Source organism: Syngnathus floridae, chromosome 2 (genome assembly GCF_059516105.1).
Source record: "Syngnathus floridae isolate MCC-2025c chromosome 2, RoL_Sflo_1.0, whole genome shotgun sequence".
NCBI lineage: Eukaryota > Metazoa > Chordata > Actinopteri > Syngnathiformes > Syngnathidae > Syngnathus > Syngnathus floridae.
In genome coordinates, this window is record NC_142414.1 from 15515401 (window position 1) to 15535246 (window position 19846).

The window sequence follows — 19846 nt, forward strand, 5'->3', positions numbered from 1 at the left end:
GTGATTTAATGGAGCCTGCTAAATAAAAACGATTGATTTCTTGGTCGCATGGTTCACAAATTGAGTGACAAGACCCACCCAGTGTTCAGAAAACGTAAACATCCTCAAGGGGGTGCCATGCCACAGAATTTGACATTAGGATTATACAGGGTTCTGTATTAGTGACTATTCCCTTTCATACCGACGTCTTATACAGCTTTGGGTCAGTTGTTCAATCTCTGCAAAAAGCTTTCAATGTGGTGCAGCACACACTTGTCTAGCTAAAACGAGTCCTTAATCGTAATAAAACTATTTTATTTCAAATTACCACTAGGGTCAGCAAGTTCACTTTTGAAGGAAATAAAATTGAGTTGGATCATCCTTTCTTGGTGATGCCCGCACTTTAAACCCCATAATGACAAGGTAAAGAAACTCAAATTGCTTTGTTTCAAAATAAATAAAAAAATCTTCAGGACATCCCCAAAAGAGGACACGGTTGACAATTATTTTGATACACAGAAAAATTCACAAGTAATTTTTTTTTTTTTTTTTACTTGCAACCTTTTATCTCCAAGTAGCAAAACAACTTAAATGACACATTCCCTCCTCCATATTGCCATAGTTCCAGTTTAAATGGGCAATACACTTCTAAAAAAACATGCAATAGTTTACCATGCAGATTACAACACTACACAAACAAACTTCTAGATTAATATCTTAACATTATCTTTTAAACTGAGACAACCTTTACGTCTACTCTCAAAACAAAAATGTGGTGATAAAACAACACGCGAAACTATGGAACAGCTCACGCAACAAAAGCCAGGGCCTGCTGGGGGTGCCTTCACATCTACTCCCAGTCATCATCATCTGCAACTGCGACCTGAGGAACTGGCTGGCTCCTGTCACCTCCTCCCTGTTGGAACACAGAGAAAAAACAATGAGGATGCTTAAATTTGGGGAGGGTGTTGTGTATGGGGGGGGAACAAAATACAAATATAGAAGACTTGCCTTCCTAGAGTCGAAGGAGGCGAAACTATTTTTGGCCTGGTTAAAGCTAGTGGCCCCTCCACTGAAAGCAGATTCCTCCAACCATGATGGAACTTCTTGTTGTGCCTGTGATCAACAAAAAGTCACTGTCATATTAGCTATCTCATTTTATCTTTTACACCTTTTCCGCCCTACTCTACACATGGAATAATGATCCTCACCTTGGATAGGATCGTAACTAAGGAAGGAGCCAGCTGACTGTCGCTGTCTGGATCGTAAAAGGACACGGCCCTGCCAACATTACCGCATCGGCCGGTTCTGCCGATGCGGTGGACGTATTCATCGATGTTATTGGGAAGATCAAAATTCACCACATGCTGCACATCTGGAATGTCCAGTCCGCGGGCAGCGACCGATGTCGCAACGAGGATGGGACATTTGCCAGTCCTGAAGTCAGCCAAGGCTTGCTCTCGTTCACGCTGTTCGCGATCTCTGCGATGTGACACGCATTTGCAATACAAGTCGTACTGGAAGCAAGCGGACATTATGACAAAGGCAGCAACACTTGCCCGTGAATACTGGTCGTGGGAAGTTGCTCTTGGCACAGAAAAGTAGCAATAAAATCAGCTTGTCTCTTTGTCTCCACAAACACCATTGTGCGTTCATTTCCTGCAAAAGCCAGTGATCATTACTACTAATACTGACTGATCAGTGAGAAATCAAACAAAAAACTGTTTTAATTACCAGTGGTCTTAAGCAGGTCAAGTAGCTGCTCTCTCTTTGAGAACTTAGTGACTTGGACGAATGTCTGCTCAACATCGCTACAGGCCCCACCAACGATGCCAACAGCCAGGAACAAATAGTCTGTCTTGAGGAAGTCAGCAGCCAGTCTTTAAATCAATAACAACAAAAAGTGAACTTCTCAACCGGTGATGGTGAAATCCTGGTAAGGCACAGTCGATGAGCTCACATTTTGAGAAATCTTACCATTTTTGTCTGTTCAAAATTAGTAAGACATGCTAATCAAGCTGCAAAAACATTACCGAAGAAGCATCTACACAAAATATAAGCAATTATTTGGCTTTTTGTTCTGTTACCAACCGTAACATGACCAGGACCAGATCAGCAAAATACACCACCAACCATGTTCACGATTCCCCATTTAAACATTTAATTGGCTTTACCATTGTAAATTGGCCTTGAGGGCAACCACAACTACTTTGAGGCCTGCAATGAATACAAGTGCGCAATGGCTGTTGTCAGGAGACAGACCTTTGGATGTCTTCAGGATAGGTGGCGCTAAAGAGCAGCGTCTGACGGTTCTCTTTGGGTGGCATCCCAGGTGAACCAACAAGGCGGCGCATGTCAGGCTCAAAGCCCATGTCCAACATCCTGTCAGCCTCATCCAGAACCAGATACCGCAGTTTGGTCAGCCCGATCTGATAATAAAAATGTCATTTCTTTAGGTATGTGTTGAATATTACAATGTCAATATCATTATATTTAAGAACCTTATTGCATATTGTGTGTTTTTCCAATATTGCGGCCTTACTGTGAATAAAATGCATTCATTTGATCAAAGGCAAGCACATTCAGAATGTGTGGGGTTTTTTTTTTAAACGAAAGCTTACGATTTGGTCCCACTAACGCAGGACTGCCAAAGTTTTGCTGATGTCCACGCAAAGTGGTTCTCTCAAGGTGAAATTTAATTTATTCAGCTTACCCTTCCACGCCCAATTACATCCAACAATCTTCCTGGTGTTCCACACACTATGTTGCAGCCCTTGGAAATTTCTCTGAGCTGAAATCCAGTATTCACTCCACCGTACACAACCACAGGACGCACACAGGTTCTGCAACATGACAGATCAAATTTCCATCAAGGTGTTGAGTTCATTCAAGCTTTGGCAATGCAGTCTGGGATGACAAATGCTGATTTGACCAATGGTGTGACATTAGGCAAGTTAATTGCACCAATGGATTGAATAAGGCACCGATAATGGTATTGAAAGTGATGCCTGGCGTTGGTACTAGCCCGTCCGTCCCTACCTAAGATTGTGTTTTGGCTAAATAAAGGTAGGGCAACACTACAGTCATGGATGGAAATCTCCAAAGGTAAAAGTTAACATTTGTGCTTGGTGAAACCTGAGACCAACGGAACAAAGCTACGGCAAAACATTGCGCAGGTTGAGAGTAAAACGTGATATTACCCGTAGGAAAACTTCCTGGCCTCCAGAAAAATCTGGTGGATGAGCTCCCTGGTTGGGGCAACAATGATTGCCTCAGGCTGTTGCTGCTCACTGAAGCTGCTGGCAGCCATACCGTCAGCCATTAGCTGCTGCAGAATTGGAAGTAGGAAAGCAGCCTAGAGAACCACAAGCGCAACAGTCGAACCATGTTGTATCAAAAGAAGCACAAAGGCCACAATTAACGTTTTCTTACCGTTTTCCCAGAACCGGTCTGGGCGCAGGCCATAAGATCTCGACCAGCAGAGATAATTGGAATGGCGTGCTTCTGAACTGGGGTGGGCTTTGAATAACCCGATTTGCTGATATTTTTTCGCAAGGAATCACACAAGGTTGCCTCCTGAAAAGTCTGCAAGGAAACGTGGTCATATGGTCACTGGTGTACAAAAGATTAAGGTTGGTTAATTACGAGATTTCGAAAAACCTTTACCATGATGGCAGGCAGTGGGTTGGTTCCACTCACATCCACAACGATGTCGTCATACTTATCAAAATTAATGCCTTGCTGATAGTGCGCAAACACAGAGTTCTCATCTTCAGGGAGGGCTGGAGGAACATAGGTGACTTTTGGTCCTAAGGGTTGAAGTAAAGCCATTTAGTCATTACAAGCGCTGTCACACTATTTTATTGATAACTTCTAAAAAACATAAGGGCTCAACTTACTGACACTACCATCAGAGTTCTCTGGCTCTGGCTCATTAGTATCTGCTGTATTGGCATGGAAGAAAAATAAAAAAAATAAAAATATCTCAGGATGTTTGAAGAATTACATTTTAAATCTCTACAACCTCGGGTGAGGATTTCCTCATTGTTTCCACGATATCCTGCCAAGATGTGAGACATGCACACAAATAAGCACATAAAGGCAAACAAACCAAAAATTGTTTGGGGGATAAATGGAAATTTACCTCCTCCAAAGCCACCTGTGTCACGACCTTGAATTAAATAAACAAATAAATACATTAAAAAACAAAACAGGGTTAAGCCACATTCCAAATTAAACTTCACTCTATAAAATACCTTCACGGAAGCTTCCTCCGCCACGTCTTCCTCTACTGAAATCTGTTCAGGACACACAAAAAAGCCAAGGACTAGAAAATTGCAAATAAAAATTGCATAAAATATGGAAGTTGATTCAATTCTGGAAGGTGACAGCCAGAAGAATGTTGATATCCATAAACTATTGAGATGATTTTCTAATAAATTGTTTTTTCAGTAGGACTACAAAGACTGTCCAAAAGCTGGTTAATTTTTTTGTCATTATCCATTGATAAAAATTAGGGTTAAACCAGCCTACCGTTATCCTGGGTTGATCCATTTTCCTCTGTGAAATGTAGGACATTTTGATTAAATCACAAGCTGAATGTGTAAAACAGAGAATGACGTAATAAGAGTACCATTAAATTGGTTCTGACCATTTCCACCAACGCTCCGACCTGATTGAACAAACATCAAGACAGCAGGGCTCAAGATATGCAAAGTATTTCAAGGAACAAACATTCACTGTCTGAAAAGGTCTCACCTCTGCCTCTTCCTCTGAAAGCTTCTCTTTCTCCCCCAGGACTTCTCCAGCTGTCCGTTTCTAACGGAGATCAAGAAAAATTAACAACAGTGACTATGAAACAAATTGTTGCTGTACCAAAAACATTACTGTTCTCGTTCTCACAACAGCAGCTTGTTGAGAAGGTTCCAACTTTTGGCACCACTATTCAAAAGTGGCAAGGTGTTACCAAGCAGAGTGATGATGATTGTGGGGGAAATGTGTAAGAGCAGCCCTTAAAAGTGCACAGGACCTCAACCACTATCAAATTAGTCAACATGCCACACAAGCTGCATTTTCCTCAAAGTCCCTCTGCTCCTGATGGCACATTTCTGCAGCCACGTTAAGTTGGCAAGTGAACATGTGTGATCAGAGTAAACCAAAATGGAATGAAGGATTGCAGAGAAAACAATAGCGTCGCAGCGTTCTCTGCTCAGGCCTGAAATTTTATGAATCAGCTCAAGCTCAATAAATTCCAGTTGAACGCGTTCAGTTGAACGCGCCAGAACAAGTAGAACAAAACAATGCAGCAGTACCGGAAGAAAAGGAGCTCGCAAATCCTCTTCCTCTCCCTCTTCTTCCACCACGACCTATAAAGCAAATAACGTCAATGCAGCAAGTCTCAAAATTATCGGGACTGCAGGTCAAAAATTGGACTTTGCACTTCAAGAAAAGAGCACATTTTTAAGTTTGTCGGATAATTATTATAATTATCCAATATCCAATATTAACACAAACTGTTAAATCTGAGATGCAAAAAATTCTTTTTGGTATGACTCCAAATCTGCCCTCGTTTTCTCTTCTCTCACATGAAGTTCTCATAATACAAAAAGTAACATACGTCATGTAGTAATATTTAAGAATTAAGAGATGTAAGATGCGCAAGAGATGTCCTCCTGGAGGATACATTGCATCGCCCTAACAGCGCACAGGTCAAGAACCCCTAGCCAGACTATGCGTTGCAGTAGGGATCTAAAACAGGTTTGATAGAAATCTCGAGGACTCATCATGAAAACACCGTCTCCAATATGAATTCAAAGCATGCATGGAAGCTGAGCAGTGAGAACCAGCAACATAAAAATAACAAAATTTGTAATGTCATTTTTTGACACTACCAAGTTTACATACTGCAATCCTGGGAGGTGCTGCTCTCAAATTCCTGCAAACAAATTCAGTAAAGACAAATGAAGTTTCAATAGGGACGTGAGAACAAAGATAGGACTTAATCTTGCAGCTGGTTGAGACCGGCAAGCTCACCTGTTCATTGAAAGAATCCATTTTGAGTCACCTGAAACAAAAAATACAAAGTACATGACAAAATGTTGTAAAACCTACCTCCCGAGATATCTCGGAAAACGTGGCAAAATGGCTGACAGACCCCCAAGTAATTGCAAATGCGAGCTTCAAAGTTAACCAAGGAAATTTGCCGATAGAACTAAACTTAACTTACGTAAGTACATTTAGGCAGCTTCAGCTAAGACGCAATTTTAGAAAGTTTGCTCTGCAAAAACTCGGCCTCCACTCACAACGGTCGTTTACGCAAATGTTAGGCCCTGCAAATTAAGACGCCTGCGGCGGTCTTCTTTAACGAAATCTCAGATTCGTCAATATTCACCAAAAACAAAAAGAGTAACCATGGCATGGAAAATTTTGCAAGCACACGTAAGCCTAGTTATCTAAAAAAATAATAATTAAAAAAAAAAAGCCCATGCAACCTTGTTCGTTTGCCCTTGACGACACCAGCTAACGCAATAACAATTACTCGACAAAACTCAAAACTCAATTGCCAACAAGCATTAGTTTTCACGGAAGTAAAAAACAACGTAATATAGGAATAAATATGCATACTGTACGGTCAAATATTTGTCCAAAGGTTGTATTTCACTTAAGAGTCTTTTTGCGTTACTGCGTCACGAGCTGCGTCCGCTCAACAGTGCACAATTAGCGCGCGGCAGAAAACTTAAGCGAAGCAAGCGCGGGTTGCCAGATCTGCGACCTTCCCGCCTATTTGTTTCTTACTTGACTACGTATACACAAATGTATAGTTGACTAACTACGGGGTGATTCGCGTTTTTAAAACTGATCTGTTTTACAATGTTTTCCATTTATTCAAGCGCTCGGTTTAACAATGTTCACGTATTTATTTCAAAATAGTGGCAATACAGATATTAGTGGTCACTCATATTGCAATATTGCATATTACTTATGTTTGTAGCCACCAATAAAGTATAGAAGGTGCACACAAATACACATTATTATCTCTGCAGAGTTGGGTGATCAAATCGAGCGCACCTAGTGTAGAATGAATTATTTATTATTTTATTTGTTTATTTATTATTTATTCATCGCTCATATTTATTCATTGTTTGTGCCTTCTTGTTTTTACTTTTTGTGTTGTTTATTTGTATGTATATTGTGTGCTATGTCTTGTCACCGTGGGATATTGGGAAACGTAATTTCGATCTCTTTGTATGTCTCGGCATGTGAAGAAATTGACAATAAAGCAGACTTTGACTTTTGAAATGTAGATGTCATCTATTTATTTTGTATTTTTTGTAACCCGGGAAGGGTACTATTGTGGCAGAAGGGAGAAACGCGTCTTCATTCCATGACTGTCTGCCAACAACTGTGGCTCCGACTAGCTCGAGACAATTAATGAAAGATATAAAGAGAAGATGATATCACAAAGGACAAACATAAATATCACCCCACCCCGAAGTGTAGGCCTGCTGGATGAGGCCTGGTACTGAGGTTCGCCACACTATAGTTATCGCGATAGGGGGCGGTAGTGCGCTTTGGTTGGTTGCAATTTGCCACCAGTCAAAACAAGAAGAAAAAAATTCGAATAAGAACTCTACGTTATAGTGCCATGATTGCAGAGTAACCACATTAAAGGAGCAGCATAAGTTGTTGGCTTCATATTGATGAAGTTTCTCAGCAATGAAAGGAAGTGTGAAACGAAAGGTCTGACTACGTTTACAAATTCGGTTACTTTCGCTGCACTTTTTCCTTACTTCTCTATCCTGTGGTGGGTCTCACGTCTTTTTTACTTTAGATTTGGTTAAATCTATTCTTGGAGCAAACGCTCACTACCATTGCTATTGGTGACGATGTTCCTTCCAATTCATTTAACTACGGACTTTTTAACAAGTAATATAAGGAAGATACGCATCGAGACGGTTGGGTGGTTTGGCTGAAGCCTGCGATACGTCATCGTGTCTGCCATCTTGGATGTGGCAGATCTGTCCGAAGGATCTGAACATCAAAGAGTGGTAAACTACCAAGTATACAAAGTGAATGATTCTCATTCAACCCATTCAATATACAGCAATTATATTAATGATAATATTAATAATATTTCTTGTTCGTTTTAACGTCTGGCCCCACTAAATACTATCAATTGAACTAAAAAAAAAACATGTAATGCACAGAAGCACCATTTTAGGCAGTATGATGTTAAGGATGCAAGTCAGAAATGGTCAACTCCAGTCCACTCCTGTTCTAAGAACTTGCAAAGTGTTTCAAGAAAATCCTTGAAAAGTGTCTCTATAATTGTATGTGCTTTTTTTCTATCATTAATACATTGGTCCAAACAAATCTACAGTCAGTGCAGTGATTAAAATGTCAGTCTGGTCTGATGAGAAGTGGGATACGTCTCACCTAGCTGGGTTAGATGCACGTTTGCAGCGTATGTGCAATGAAGATCAGTGAATGAATTGAACTACCAGGCTTGTGTTTGACAGGTAGCAACTTCTGGAAGGGTAACAGGTGGCGGAGCCAAGGTACAGCAGGCCAGAAAACGGCAAGTTCATTCATTTTGTTATTGCACGTTTTACACTGTTCTTCCACAGACAGCATGCTCCTAATTCAGAAATGCACTGTAATTTTTTCTATTTTATGAACAGAGCCACATTTCCAGGACCAGAGGGACCAACATACTCTTTGTATTCCACAGAACCTCATGACCAGGTAAAAAAAAAAAAAGAGTAAAACAAGGTTGGATTTTTGGTCGTTTTTTTTTTTTTTTTTTTTTTAAGCAATGTTCTTGATGGTTAAAGACACTTTTATTGGTACTCCACTGATGCTCAATTTTAGATATGAGAGCAGCACAGTTTGTGAGTCCACTGGCAGAACAAGTTTTATATTATATTAGTTATAAGATAGGGCAGAAATATAACTACTACTCAATTTATGGACAGATAACTGTGAACAGTACATAAAAGTATTTCTATATTGTTACTTCACACCACTTTTTCACAGGTTTTTGAGGGATTGGTGGTGATTGCCGAGAGTTTCAGACCTTTAGGAGAGAGGGATTGATTTTGGTAGAATTTTTTTTATTTTTTTATTCATAGTAGAATAGTTAATAAGCTCTTTAAAAGACCCATTGATAATTATCCACCCAGCATACCACTTTCTAACAAACTAGAGTACTGTACATCAATTATTATTAATTCTTTTGAAAACATCCCACACCTTTGTTCAGATTGCCAGTCTGCACTCAGGGCTGGATCGCTGTGCTGTTTTGCTTTCTGGCATGCTCCAGGTGGACAAGGAAGGTCAGAGGGATTTCCTGTCTTCAAATTCACAAATGAAGAGCTTGTACTGTAGAAATGATGTGTGCTACGGTGTAACCGTGTCTGTTTTGTTTTGTGCTTGTGCCCAGAGCCCTCGACAAAACCCAGCAAAGCAGTAAACGGTGGTGCTGCCAAACCAAAACCATCCACAGGACTGGGTAAAAAGAGTGGCAAGAAATTTCCTCCAACGACAGGTGGTTCCCAAAAAGGTGCTCAGTTTTGGTTACTCATATTTTGTTTTGTTAGAGGTGTTTTACGTATATAGACATGTAATGAGTAAAATGAAAAAAAAAACTTAAACTGTAAGAGGGGAGTTAGACAACATTGTAGAACATTGCTTTTTAATTTTCCATTGTATTTTTTCAACTCAAAAACTAACTGGCGCTGGTTTTGCAGCATCAACCTTTGATAGATTCTCATTCATAGTTTGAGTGAAGAGAAAGTAATTTTTCACACATTTGCTTTATTCCACCTTCAGAACACCGTTATAAACAGGTCCCAAAAGCAAAATATCCTCCAGCTACACAAGTGGGAGCGAAGAAGGCGCACCCTCCCGCCCGACAGTCTCACTTGCTTCCATCACCGAAGGAGTCTCATCCACCTCGACGGTCTGCCCCTAGCCAGCCCTTGACCTCCGTCCTCCTGTCTGTGACCCAGTCTGAGTCTGTGCCGCACTCCACCCCCCCTTCAAGCCTACGACCTCACACTCAGACGGCCCACCAGCCAGTTGCCGGCGACCACAGGGCCTCCTTTAATGGCAAGGATGTTGATTCTGTGCCTGTGAAGGACACAGACATCCAAAGTGAGACACACCGGAGTGTACACCACTCTGACAAAAGGTTAGATGCTGGTCAGCCTTATGACACCCATGCACGTAGTGAGGAGGAGGACATTGGTCCAGGAAAACTAAGGACTGTTCAGTATCTTCTGGGAGAGCTCAAGACATTGATAGCTGGAAAAGGTATGTTGTTCTTGTCTTGACTTCTAAGAAAAGGACTGAAGGAAGACTTTCAAACTAGTAAGGGGCTAGCTGGAGCATGGTTGTCTGATAAATATTTTGCAAAAAATTGAAAAGTTTTTCTTTATTATTTTTTTTTTTAATCCACTAGTGGACATTAGAATACAGTATTTGCATAGTGCCTGGGAGTTTCTGCAATATTCAGTGATGCATTTCTGTCTAGCTATTTTCTTTTGTCTCAACCCAATCATATCATTTCTTCTATTTTATCACATCACGCATGTTTCTGTCCCCATTCACTGGCACTTTGGTTGTGCAGGCAGTATTGCAGAGAAGCTGCTGAGTCATCTGGAGTTGACAGTGTCCTCACCGCAGTGGAACTCCAAAGGTTCGGACCCTGAGAAATCTGCAGACCTCCAGGCCCTGCACAACCTGAACGCTCAACTTCACAAGTAGGGCACAATGTTAGAAGTGGTTCCGGCCACTATGTTTACGTTCATGTCGTTATTCCAGACGAGTGGAGTTTCTGAACAAAGAATTAAAGGAGAGAACGAGACAACTAAATATTGAAAGCCTTTGTCAAGGTAAACGTTTTGCGTTTGTGTCCGTATTGCGTCTGTCTGCCCTTTTTAATTTATATCATGACCAATTGAAATAAATCTCTACTAGAGTCCTTTTGCAATACTGTACTGCAGTTGTCCACCTATCGTGGTTGGGATCTGGAACCTTAGCCCTACTCTATCCTTGACCTATTTTGATGACTCCTGAGAATGGTTTTAAGTCATGAAACTATGCATGTTTCTTTTAGATTAGTTAAACATTTTGTCTTTAGTGGTTAGTGTGCCGGAGGATCTTGCCGCCACTCAACACCGACTGCAGGAGCTTCAAGTTGTTCTCGCTGAAGTGCGGAAATGTCTTCTGGACACGAAGAAACAGCTGCGCGACAGTGAGGCAGAGAATGCGCTGATGAAATCAGGTAGGGTCTTGACCTATTTGCTGACCTGCTTCTTTTAGAATTGTACAGCAACACTATTAGATGAGCAACTTTTTACAGCGTTAAGGCAGATGTGATTATTTATCAACAACTATGGGACAGTTTTGGGACTCCAGATAACGTTCATAACCCATTTACAATGCAATTGCTGTTCTCATTCCAAATTAACAACCCATGTTTGCGTAGGCAACAACAGAACATTGACAGCATGCGGTTGTGTGTGTTTGTACTATGTGCAGAGTTGGAGACCTTGAAAACCAAACTTGTCCAGAGTCAGCAGGAAAAGAACGAACTAGCCATACTTGCCCAGCAAAGATTGGAACGAATAGAAAACCTCAAGCAGTAGGTCTTGGTATATACCCAAGTTGCTATCAAAGCTTAATTTGCCTCCCTCTTTGTTTCAGGACTATCAGGAGTGGGAACAAATCGGAGTTTGGCACAGTTGTTGACCTTGCAATGTCTGATGCAGCACTCAAGGAGCAATATGATGACCCAAACGGCGCCACTGAACGCATCACTAAATACCTGATGACTCTGGGCCAACCGGAGGTCTCGTACGTCAGTGATAATGTACACATGGCTGCAGAAAGGGAAGAGAAAACGCCAGATGAAGTGAAAATGCCCCAGCGAGAAACACCACCATCTCGTCCAAATCATTGTGACCAGACACACAGTGAAGGTTTAGCGGGAGTACAATTATCAGAGCAGCAGACGGAAAAAGAGCGTCAGAAAACGTTTGATTCGTTCCTTTCTGAGGGCAAAGTGGGAACTCTGACACCTGACTGCAGTATGAGGTCAGTGTCGACCTTTGACACTAGAGATGAGGCGGCGTTTCGAGATGGATTGGCAGCTTTGGATGCCAGCATAGCCAGTCTGCAGAAAACAATCAAACGGGATTTATCGGGATGATTGTACCTCAATGGCGTGGTTTACAAGCCTGGTTTGAATTTGTTTTTATCCGTTTTAACGACACATAAGATTACTAATAAAAATGTGTTTGACTCTGTGTCTATAAGAATCTGGTTTTACAATCATTGAACACTTGATACACATGTATTTTTTTGAAAAGTTTACTAAATGTATTTTTGATTGTCAGAAATGGTGTGAATATTGAGAAGCAAGTTACAAAAAGGTATACAGTACATCACAATTCAAAGGTAACTAAAGAATGCACAGCGGATCCCGGTCAAAGTCAGACAACCCAATATCTTGCCCCAACATCAAGCGAGGGGATGAAAAACAGAAATACAGGCATCCCTGCTGCTTGCAGCAAAAACAGTTGCTGGGTTATGGACTTAAAGTAACATCAGGATGCCGCAGATTACAAAGATAACCCTGTATTTCTTCTCTCTCTGATGTAAATACTAACTAGATTTGTAAATGATTAATACTCTGGCTCAATAAAGGTTTGGAAACTGTTATATACAACCCAGAGTCAGATGAAGCACCAAGAGGACTTCCCAAAATGTGTCCCAAAAAAGTGAGATCATCATGAACAAATTTCATGCGATAATTTGGGGAACCGAGACAGCCTGTGAGAAAATATAAAAATGCCTTTGATTTAGAATCTGTCGTGGGACAGATGCATGACACCTTCCATATTTTGAAAAGACTTCTGTTTATAGTGGTCTCTGTCAGACAACTCCTCCGCTGTGTCCCCAAAGCCATGATAATGTCCATAAAGTAGGAATTCGCCCCAATCAGCTTTTAGTAGACTCTCTGATTCTGGTCGATGGGGCACGCAGCTGTTGGGACTTCCAGTCAGATGCAGTGAGCCGCACATATCAGGTGAGTTGCGCTGATCGGATGGCGAACTTCCCTGCTGCCAAGACAGCCGTGTGGAAGCTTCATCACGGTCGGGAACGCTTTTCATCGGTTCGTCGTCAACAGGAGAGGGTGGATGGACACTGTCTGCTGGAGAGGGGGGAAAAAAGTGTCAACCAATTCACATGAAGTACAAAACGTCACTACTTTGAACAACAGATATTTGAAGTCAAATGGAACAACGCGTCGACAAATTATGCTCAAGGACATATTTTCTTTTGCCTATGTGAAAGTGACTAATTTTCCTGTGTGCAATCCTAGCTGCATTGTCACTACAACCTGCATTTGTGGTCAACTCACCTCCACAGTTGGATTCCATGCTCTCCTCAAGCTCAGAATGCTGCATCTGTGGTAACACTTCTGCAATGCAACAGACACCATCCGAGTTTACGGGACAAATTCAAGTCCACCGATGCTGCTCTTGATCGCAAAGGGAGTCAATGTTACCTCTCCTTGCCTTCTTCATTTGACCATTCTCAAAAGCAGACTGCAGTCTTTTCCTACACAGCAGACCGGGATCACGGACAGGGCCGTTCCCATTCTTCTCCCCATTGCCATGGAGCTCACCGAGCTGCAACAGGTGCTCCTGCAAGTTGGCTATGAGGCGGAGGCAGTCATCAGAGCCGTGAGTGCGTGCAAGGTCAGCTGCGGTTTGGCCACTGGTGTTCCTTAAGCTGCACAGTGAGAAAAGGCAAGTGACTGCAAAGAAAAATTCCATACGGTCATCTGTACAGTATTGAGTGTGTAAAAAAAAGAAAACTCTACAGTCTAGTTTCATTTACATTAGGTTTCAATTATGAGCAACCTTTAGCGTCATAGAGCGAGTTCAACCTCCATTGTCTATGCAGACTCAAGCTGCGTTAGTCTTGAGTTCTGCTTAGAGTTATACTTACTGTAGTTTGGCACCTGCTATCAGCAGAACTTGGATACACTCCATGGAGGCTGCTCTGGCAGCTTTATGGATGGGAGCCTCACCTATCAAATCCTGAAAACACAGATGCAAGATAGAAATATTAATCCCCTGCATAAATTGCACGTGAAAAAAGAAAAAACAATACTTAATGCACTTCATAATGAACATGTGAATTTTCTGTTCATAGCTCCACTTTAAAGGGGGAGTCAAGTCAAAAATCTTTACAATATGTTCTATGCGCCCCCACTAGTCTAAACTCAATATTCTGATTAATATTGCATCTGTGGAATATGAATCAAGCAGAAAAATATACCCGTTTACTAACCAAGAGGGCTGCCATTTTACCTAGTTCTGCAACTTCCTGTTGACTGAAAATGACATCGCAGCCCTGAGGGCTCAGGTAATATTAATTTTCATTTTATTTTTGTTTGACTCCCCCTTCAAGTTGCTTTCAAATGACTTCCCACAATAATGAGTACTATTTCTGTTTCCATTTACAATAAGATCACCACTCACCTGCCGGTTGACATCTGCACCAGCCTGCAACAGCCACAAAACACAGCGAGTATGCCCCCCAAGTGCAGCGGTGTGTATTGGGGTATGGTTGAAGCGAGTGGACACCATGTTCACGTTGCAACCCATCTGTACCAGGCGCATGACACACTCCAACTATATGAAACCAGGAAATCATTCAAATTAGATGCAGAGATTTTTTTTTGTTAGCAATAAAGGGGATTTCCTTATAATTATGTCAAATCTGTTTCTTATAGTCTTGCATATTTGTTGTTAAACTCAAAACCATAATTGTCAAACTCATTTTTTTATGGGCCATATTGTAGTTAAAGCTCAGAGGACCATTATGATTGTGTAGTCACCATAACCAGGTAATCATATTATTACATATGCACTACAAATTTATTTTTAGTGCATATTAATTTTTGCACAGTTTTAAAATCACAAGTCAAGCAATATAGGATGCCATTGTCCTGTTACTACATCAACATAAACAGACACACTTCCTGTACAGCTTGGCGCCTTAGCTACTATTGGCTCCGTGGGGTTCCACTGCAACCAATCAAAGAGCTCTAAGCATTTTTTTTCTTCAAATTTTCCGTCTTACAACTTTATTGCACATACAAACTTGCTCACTAGTCGCGTTCGACGCTCACGTAAGAAAACCGCTTAACTTAGTACGTATTCGACCTGTTCACTCTCAAACTACAAACACTTAGTAATAGACGAGGCACATAAAGTCGAGAGTAAATTTGAACCTAATACTTTTTTACTATCATGGCATGCATGAAAAAGCCGACAAAACACACGAATGTCCTCCTTCTACGGACTCTGAAGGTAATCCGCACCTGTCCACAGTGAGCAGCCCAGTGAATGGGGGTCCAACCGTAGCAGGAGTCCTCGGTTGTTAGATGACTGTGATGCTGGTTCAGTGACAGCAAAGCTCCAACATCTCCATCACGACAAGCGCGGTGGATGGGGAACATGCCCGTGAGCGCCTCATCGGCGCTCGAAAAGTCTCGTTCTATAGACATGAGTAAAGTCTGAAAGCTCTCCGAGGTTTTTTCTGGTCTCACGGAGCTGTCTAAACACGTTTCAAATTAATTCAAACACAAAGGAAGTCGAGATAAGCTTTCGATTCTATTGGAAATTAGCAAAACCCGAACTGGAATATGTTACAGACTGGTTTAGTTAACGAGAGTCGGTTGGAAGGAAGACCCGGAAACGAAAATAGGACGACGTCAATTTATCAGGTGTATGGGATACAAATCTGTATTTATTCTTTGTGGTAAGGTACGATGCTTTTTTTTTTTTTTTTTTGGAGGGAGTTAATCAGTTTTCAAACAATAAAAATAATTTTCTCATGTGCCGCCTTTCCATTGCAGGAATCGTTATATTTGGATTAACGGAAGAATAACGTTGAAAGTAAAACTAGCATAGCATGTCATCATTTGGTGTGCCACCGCCTCTCTTGCCTGATGGCGCTAAGGTTTGTCATGAATCAGACTAAATATAATTGTATCAGTCAACTTTGTCAAAATATAAATGAGAATAGTTTGGATGAGGAAAAAGTTGGTAATTATATGCATGGTAAATTCGCAAATTCCTAATCCTAGTCCTGTAAGTATACCAAAAGTATTTTCCAGTGAGCTTTCTGTGTTTGACTGTGTCTGTACTTTTTTGTGACCCCCCCTTTTGTTTATTCTTTTCACCTCAGGATGGTTTTGTTCGAGTGCGGAAAAGAGACCTGGAAAGGTTACGCACACAGGTCATGCAGTTAAGGGAGTTCCTGCCCAGAGTAGTGAACAGTGATTTGATTGACATGCTATACAAAACTAGAGTAACAAAAGCAGGTAAGCCATGATGATTGTAAACCATCTACCTTTTAGAATTATCCATCAGTGTACAGTGCATCCCCACAAGGATGAGATTTAAAAATAATTGACAAGAGGCAAGCTTTGTGATTGATAGGTTTTGCCCATGCTGATAGGCTCCTTCCATCCATATGACCCTGAACCCGAGAAGTGGTGCAAAACAGGGTTGAATTATTTCAATGTCAATACATTTTGCCACATTTTTATTTGGTGGTGGGCCAAGAGATTCCTCTCATTTAAAATGAGTGACTTGGCTCAATAAAGGTTGGGAAACAGATGTGGCTGTGCTATGTTTAATATGAGTATTTCTATCTTGATAATCCTACCGTTTCCTTGCTTCTTCATTTATTGTGTCAATTATACTTACTATTTTGGAATATGTGTGTGTCGGTGACTAGCGAAAGAGCAACAAGCACAGGAACGGGAGCTTTTACAGCAAGAGTGTCTTCATCTTCAGTCCAGATTGGAGGCGCTACAAATTGAATGTCACAGAGAAAGAGAGGTGAGACCTAAAGGAGTAGGCAATTTTTAAACAGTTTTAATAACGAAAACAATTTATTGTTAAAAAAATATTTTATATGTATTTGATTCCTAGAACCTAATTCATATATTCAACAGCCTAAATTTGATTTTTTTTTTCTTTTATAATACACACAAATTTTAACGCTACAGTTGACCCTTTCAGTATTTTGAATCATGTAATCATTTTAAAGCTGGAAGTACAGTAAGTGCCATTACATATAGGTCAACTGCTTCTATAATCTGTTTGATAACAGTGTGATTTTCTCTGCGTGTGTCTATTATACGTTCAGGAAAAATTGATGTTACGTGAGAAGCTCTGGCAGAGTGGAACCGAGTTGCAGCAGCAGGCTGACTACTGCTTCAGTCTTGGTTCTGTAGTCTGCAGCCTGTTGTGGAACTGCTCTGCAACTGAAGACACAGTTAAACAGTGGCTAGCTGATGTGAGACTTGTCTTTGTTTGTTACTATGATGTTATGCGTTGAACCCCCTCTATTCACGGAGAATAGGGACAGGTTTTTAACTTTTGTTTAATTTTTGTTGCTAATCGAGTTCATTAGCCCATCCAAGAAAATTATCAGTGCAACAAAACATGCATGTGTGTGTGTGTGTGTGTCTTTCTTAAGACTGCAAACTTTGGCTTCAATCAAAGAAAAATGCTAAATTGAGTTGTTTGCTCAGGCTTGAAATTGGGTTAGAAAAAATCTGCAAGTTTGTGGGAGCTCACTGAACTATATACCTTTTGTGTAACCGATGCGTGGTTGATTCTTGTGGAGTAGGGAAGCCTGCCAGCTTTTCTAGTGGTGGCCACTCAGACTCTGGGGAGCTTCATGAAGACTCTGGATGAGAATGTGACGAGTCAATCCGAGGACTGTAACACCCAAGAGTATCAGTTTATTTTGGCGCTAACTGGAACCATTACCAGTAAGAAGCAGTCATACACAAGTGTTTTGAAGGGGAAAAAACTCAGTTCATGAAACTTAACATGCTGTATCTGCTCTTTTCTTCCTGCCAATCAGACATAGCGGCTGTAACCAGTGGGCGGGACTTCTTGTCCATCTCAGCACATGATCTGTTGGACATGTTGATGAAACTGTTAGAGCTGATGAAGCCTGATGTATTCCCTAAACTGAAAGTGTACGTATGCAAACTACTATTGTGTAATGTAATGGAAGAGGTGCAACTCATCCTGAACAGATACTTATCAAATTCCTGCTCATTATCAACATTTGCTGTAGGGAAGGGATATTCTGATTCATCAGTTTAATTGATTTCTTGACGGAAAATTATTTTGAGTGAGTTTTTGCAATAACAACATGGCTGCAAGGAGAGATGAGCTAATTTGCGAATGGCATCAGTTTTACCCTTCAATTCCCACTAAGAAACAGATGACAAGGGTGGAATCATTTTCAAATTATGTCTATAATTTTATAACATGCCACCCGGGTTCATGACAATGTCACAATTACATAAGTGTACACGTTTAGTTCCTTGAGTTAATTTATATAAATACAAACATAAGTAAATGTTTTTAAGGGGTAGCCTGCTTGATTCTCAGCATTTAACAGAGTGCGTTGTGCTTGTTTTTGTGCTTATTGCTGGTGTTTTGCCTCAGGTTGATGCTAATGGCTCTTTATAATGCCAGTATCAGTGTCAAGGGACTCAAGTACATGATTGAGAACCCAGCACTTCTGCCTCTTATTCGGACTCTGCTTGAAGGTATGCCCCTTAATATGATAACAAAATGATGTCAAATGCGCTAAGTAAAACCATGGAATTTAAGTTTATAACTTGCAGCGCAAGCTCTTGTCCGATGTTTGATTCATTTCATCATTGGATGTGGTGTTTCATGTAACATGTAGAGCCACTAGATAGCGCTGTTGTCAATGTGAACTGAACGAATGGTTCATGTATAATCGCATCCATCCATTTTGCTACTGCTTATCCTCAAGTGGAGTCTGTCAGCAGACTTTGGCCAAAGGGTGGAATGAATTTTTTGTATGTACCGTTCGTACACACACATTCTCCCCTTTAGCCATGATAATAATCCATTATCCATGTTTTGGGAACGTGAGCCGATGCTGAAGAAAACTGAAGAAAAGGATGGGGATATGCCACATAGTGATGTTCCCATGTTTTGTAATCTCATGGAATTTAAAGGAGGGATAAAAAATTGATGTGAAACCTTCATCTTCCACATCTTGTGCTTTACATATATTTGTCTCTGTAACAGACAAATCCTGGGAAGTGTGCTTTCACGGTCTGCGTCTGCTGCAGTCAGTGCTGTTGGAAAATATAGCGGAGTCTCACCTAGGTGCCACTCTGCTTGATTCAGACCTCCAGGCCCAAGTTAACACTTTTACGTCTAGTGTTCAGCCTAGCTTGAGACTATTGGCTCAGCAAACCTTGGCGGACCTCCAGGTACTCATGCAGGTAACACAGAATTGGGTGCAATTTATGTCAGGTGATGAGTAATTGTAAAGATGACTGGCATAGTTTGGTATGGTCATAGTTATTGACAACCTTACAGTAAATTCATGTGAACCAAAACATTTGTGTTTTTCTAGGTTCAAGGATGTAAACAGAACAAACGGTGACATGCCTTTCAGTGTTTTTGTCCTGTTTTCCTGTTTGCTGTTCCCTTGTTTTGTTCTTGTTGGGGAAGAGTCATGGTACAGAGGATTTACCACAGCAGTTAAATGAGCCTGTGTGTGTGTATGTGCGTGCACATATGTACGTATATTCACATTTACATATGTGTAAAAAAACTCTTTAAAAATTGAAACTGACATGTTTGGTTGTATGGTGTTATTTTTGAAACATCTATGTATGTCATGTCAGAGTTGTGTGCAAGAAAATTAAAGAGGAAGTTTGCCTTTTCTTATTTCATTGCAATGAGTCTACGTAAATACTTGAGGG

At 40.9% G+C, this 19846-nt stretch overlaps 4 protein-coding genes across 15 annotated transcripts; 2 read left to right on the forward strand and 2 right to left on the reverse strand.

Annotated features, from left to right (window-relative positions):
* Window positions 1-280: 280 nt before the first annotated feature.
* On the reverse strand, window positions 281-6740 carry ddx4 (DEAD (Asp-Glu-Ala-Asp) box polypeptide 4). Of its 3 annotated transcripts, none has more exons than XM_088364221.1 (21): window positions 6604-6740; window positions 6013-6043; window positions 5884-5914; window positions 5292-5345; window positions 4738-4797; window positions 4613-4651; window positions 4513-4539; window positions 4236-4277; window positions 4124-4150; window positions 4004-4039; window positions 3879-3920; window positions 3646-3788; window positions 3412-3564; window positions 3180-3334; window positions 2693-2822; window positions 2242-2408; window positions 1714-1859; window positions 1539-1638; window positions 1191-1461; window positions 991-1095; window positions 281-895 (listed from the first exon to the last, which is right to left on the reverse strand). In XM_088364221.1, the coding sequence occupies exons 2-21, from the start codon at window positions 6031-6033 to the stop codon at window positions 830-832; spliced, it is 1815 nt and encodes a 604-aa protein (XP_088220347.1). In that variant the 5' UTR covers window positions 6034-6043; window positions 6604-6740; the 3' UTR covers window positions 281-829. The 3 variants fall into 3 exon arrangements, with proteins under 3 accessions (XP_088220347.1, XP_088220329.1, XP_088220339.1); XM_088364203.1 differs by having other exon boundaries at window positions 3879-3923; window positions 4001-4039; XM_088364213.1 differs by lacking the exons at window positions 4124-4150; window positions 4236-4277; window positions 4513-4539; ... (4 more) ...; window positions 6013-6043; window positions 6604-6740 and having other exon boundaries at window positions 3879-3923; window positions 4004-4076.
* A 798-nt stretch (window positions 6741-7538) lies between these two features.
* On the forward strand, window positions 7539-12290 carry ccdc14 (coiled-coil domain containing 14). Its single transcript, XM_088368695.1, has 11 exons — window positions 7539-7719; window positions 8499-8557; window positions 8661-8724; window positions 9242-9314; window positions 9422-9541; window positions 9811-10293; window positions 10610-10742; window positions 10804-10874; window positions 11123-11266; window positions 11524-11626; window positions 11689-12290. Exons 1-11 carry the CDS (start codon window positions 7696-7698, stop codon window positions 12191-12193), a joined length of 1779 nt encoding a protein of 592 aa, XP_088224821.1. The 5' UTR covers window positions 7539-7695; the 3' UTR covers window positions 12194-12290.
* A 48-nt stretch (window positions 12291-12338) lies between these two features.
* Window positions 12339-15770, reverse strand: LOC148402134 (uncharacterized). Of its 2 annotated transcripts, none has more exons than XM_088368698.1 (6): window positions 15383-15770; window positions 14538-14690; window positions 14002-14093; window positions 13556-13782; window positions 13409-13468; window positions 12339-13195 (listed from the first exon to the last, which is right to left on the reverse strand). In XM_088368698.1, exons 1-6 carry the CDS (start codon window positions 15566-15568, stop codon window positions 12846-12848), a joined length of 1068 nt encoding a protein of 355 aa, XP_088224824.1. In that variant the 5' UTR covers window positions 15569-15770; the 3' UTR covers window positions 12339-12845. The 2 variants fall into 2 exon arrangements, with proteins under 2 accessions (XP_088224824.1, XP_088224823.1); XM_088368697.1 differs by having other exon boundaries at window positions 12339-13198; window positions 15383-15768.
* hsf2bp (heat shock transcription factor 2 binding protein) lies at window positions 15144-19811 on the forward strand. Of its 9 annotated transcripts, XM_088368704.1 has the most exons (11): window positions 15193-15211; window positions 15716-15827; window positions 15920-16023; window positions 16252-16387; window positions 16807-16910; window positions 17221-17370; window positions 17707-17851; window positions 17947-18064; window positions 18543-18646; window positions 19161-19360; window positions 19495-19811. In XM_088368704.1, the coding sequence occupies exons 3-11, from the start codon at window positions 15976-15978 to the stop codon at window positions 19522-19524; spliced, it is 1035 nt and encodes a 344-aa protein (XP_088224830.1). In that variant the 5' UTR covers window positions 15193-15211; window positions 15716-15827; window positions 15920-15975; the 3' UTR covers window positions 19525-19811. The 9 variants fall into 9 exon arrangements, with proteins under 9 accessions (XP_088224832.1, XP_088224828.1, XP_088224829.1 ...); XM_088368706.1 differs by lacking the exon at window positions 15716-15827 and having other exon boundaries at window positions 15144-15211; XM_088368703.1 differs by having other exon boundaries at window positions 15178-15827.
* Window positions 19812-19846: the final 35 nt, after the last annotated feature.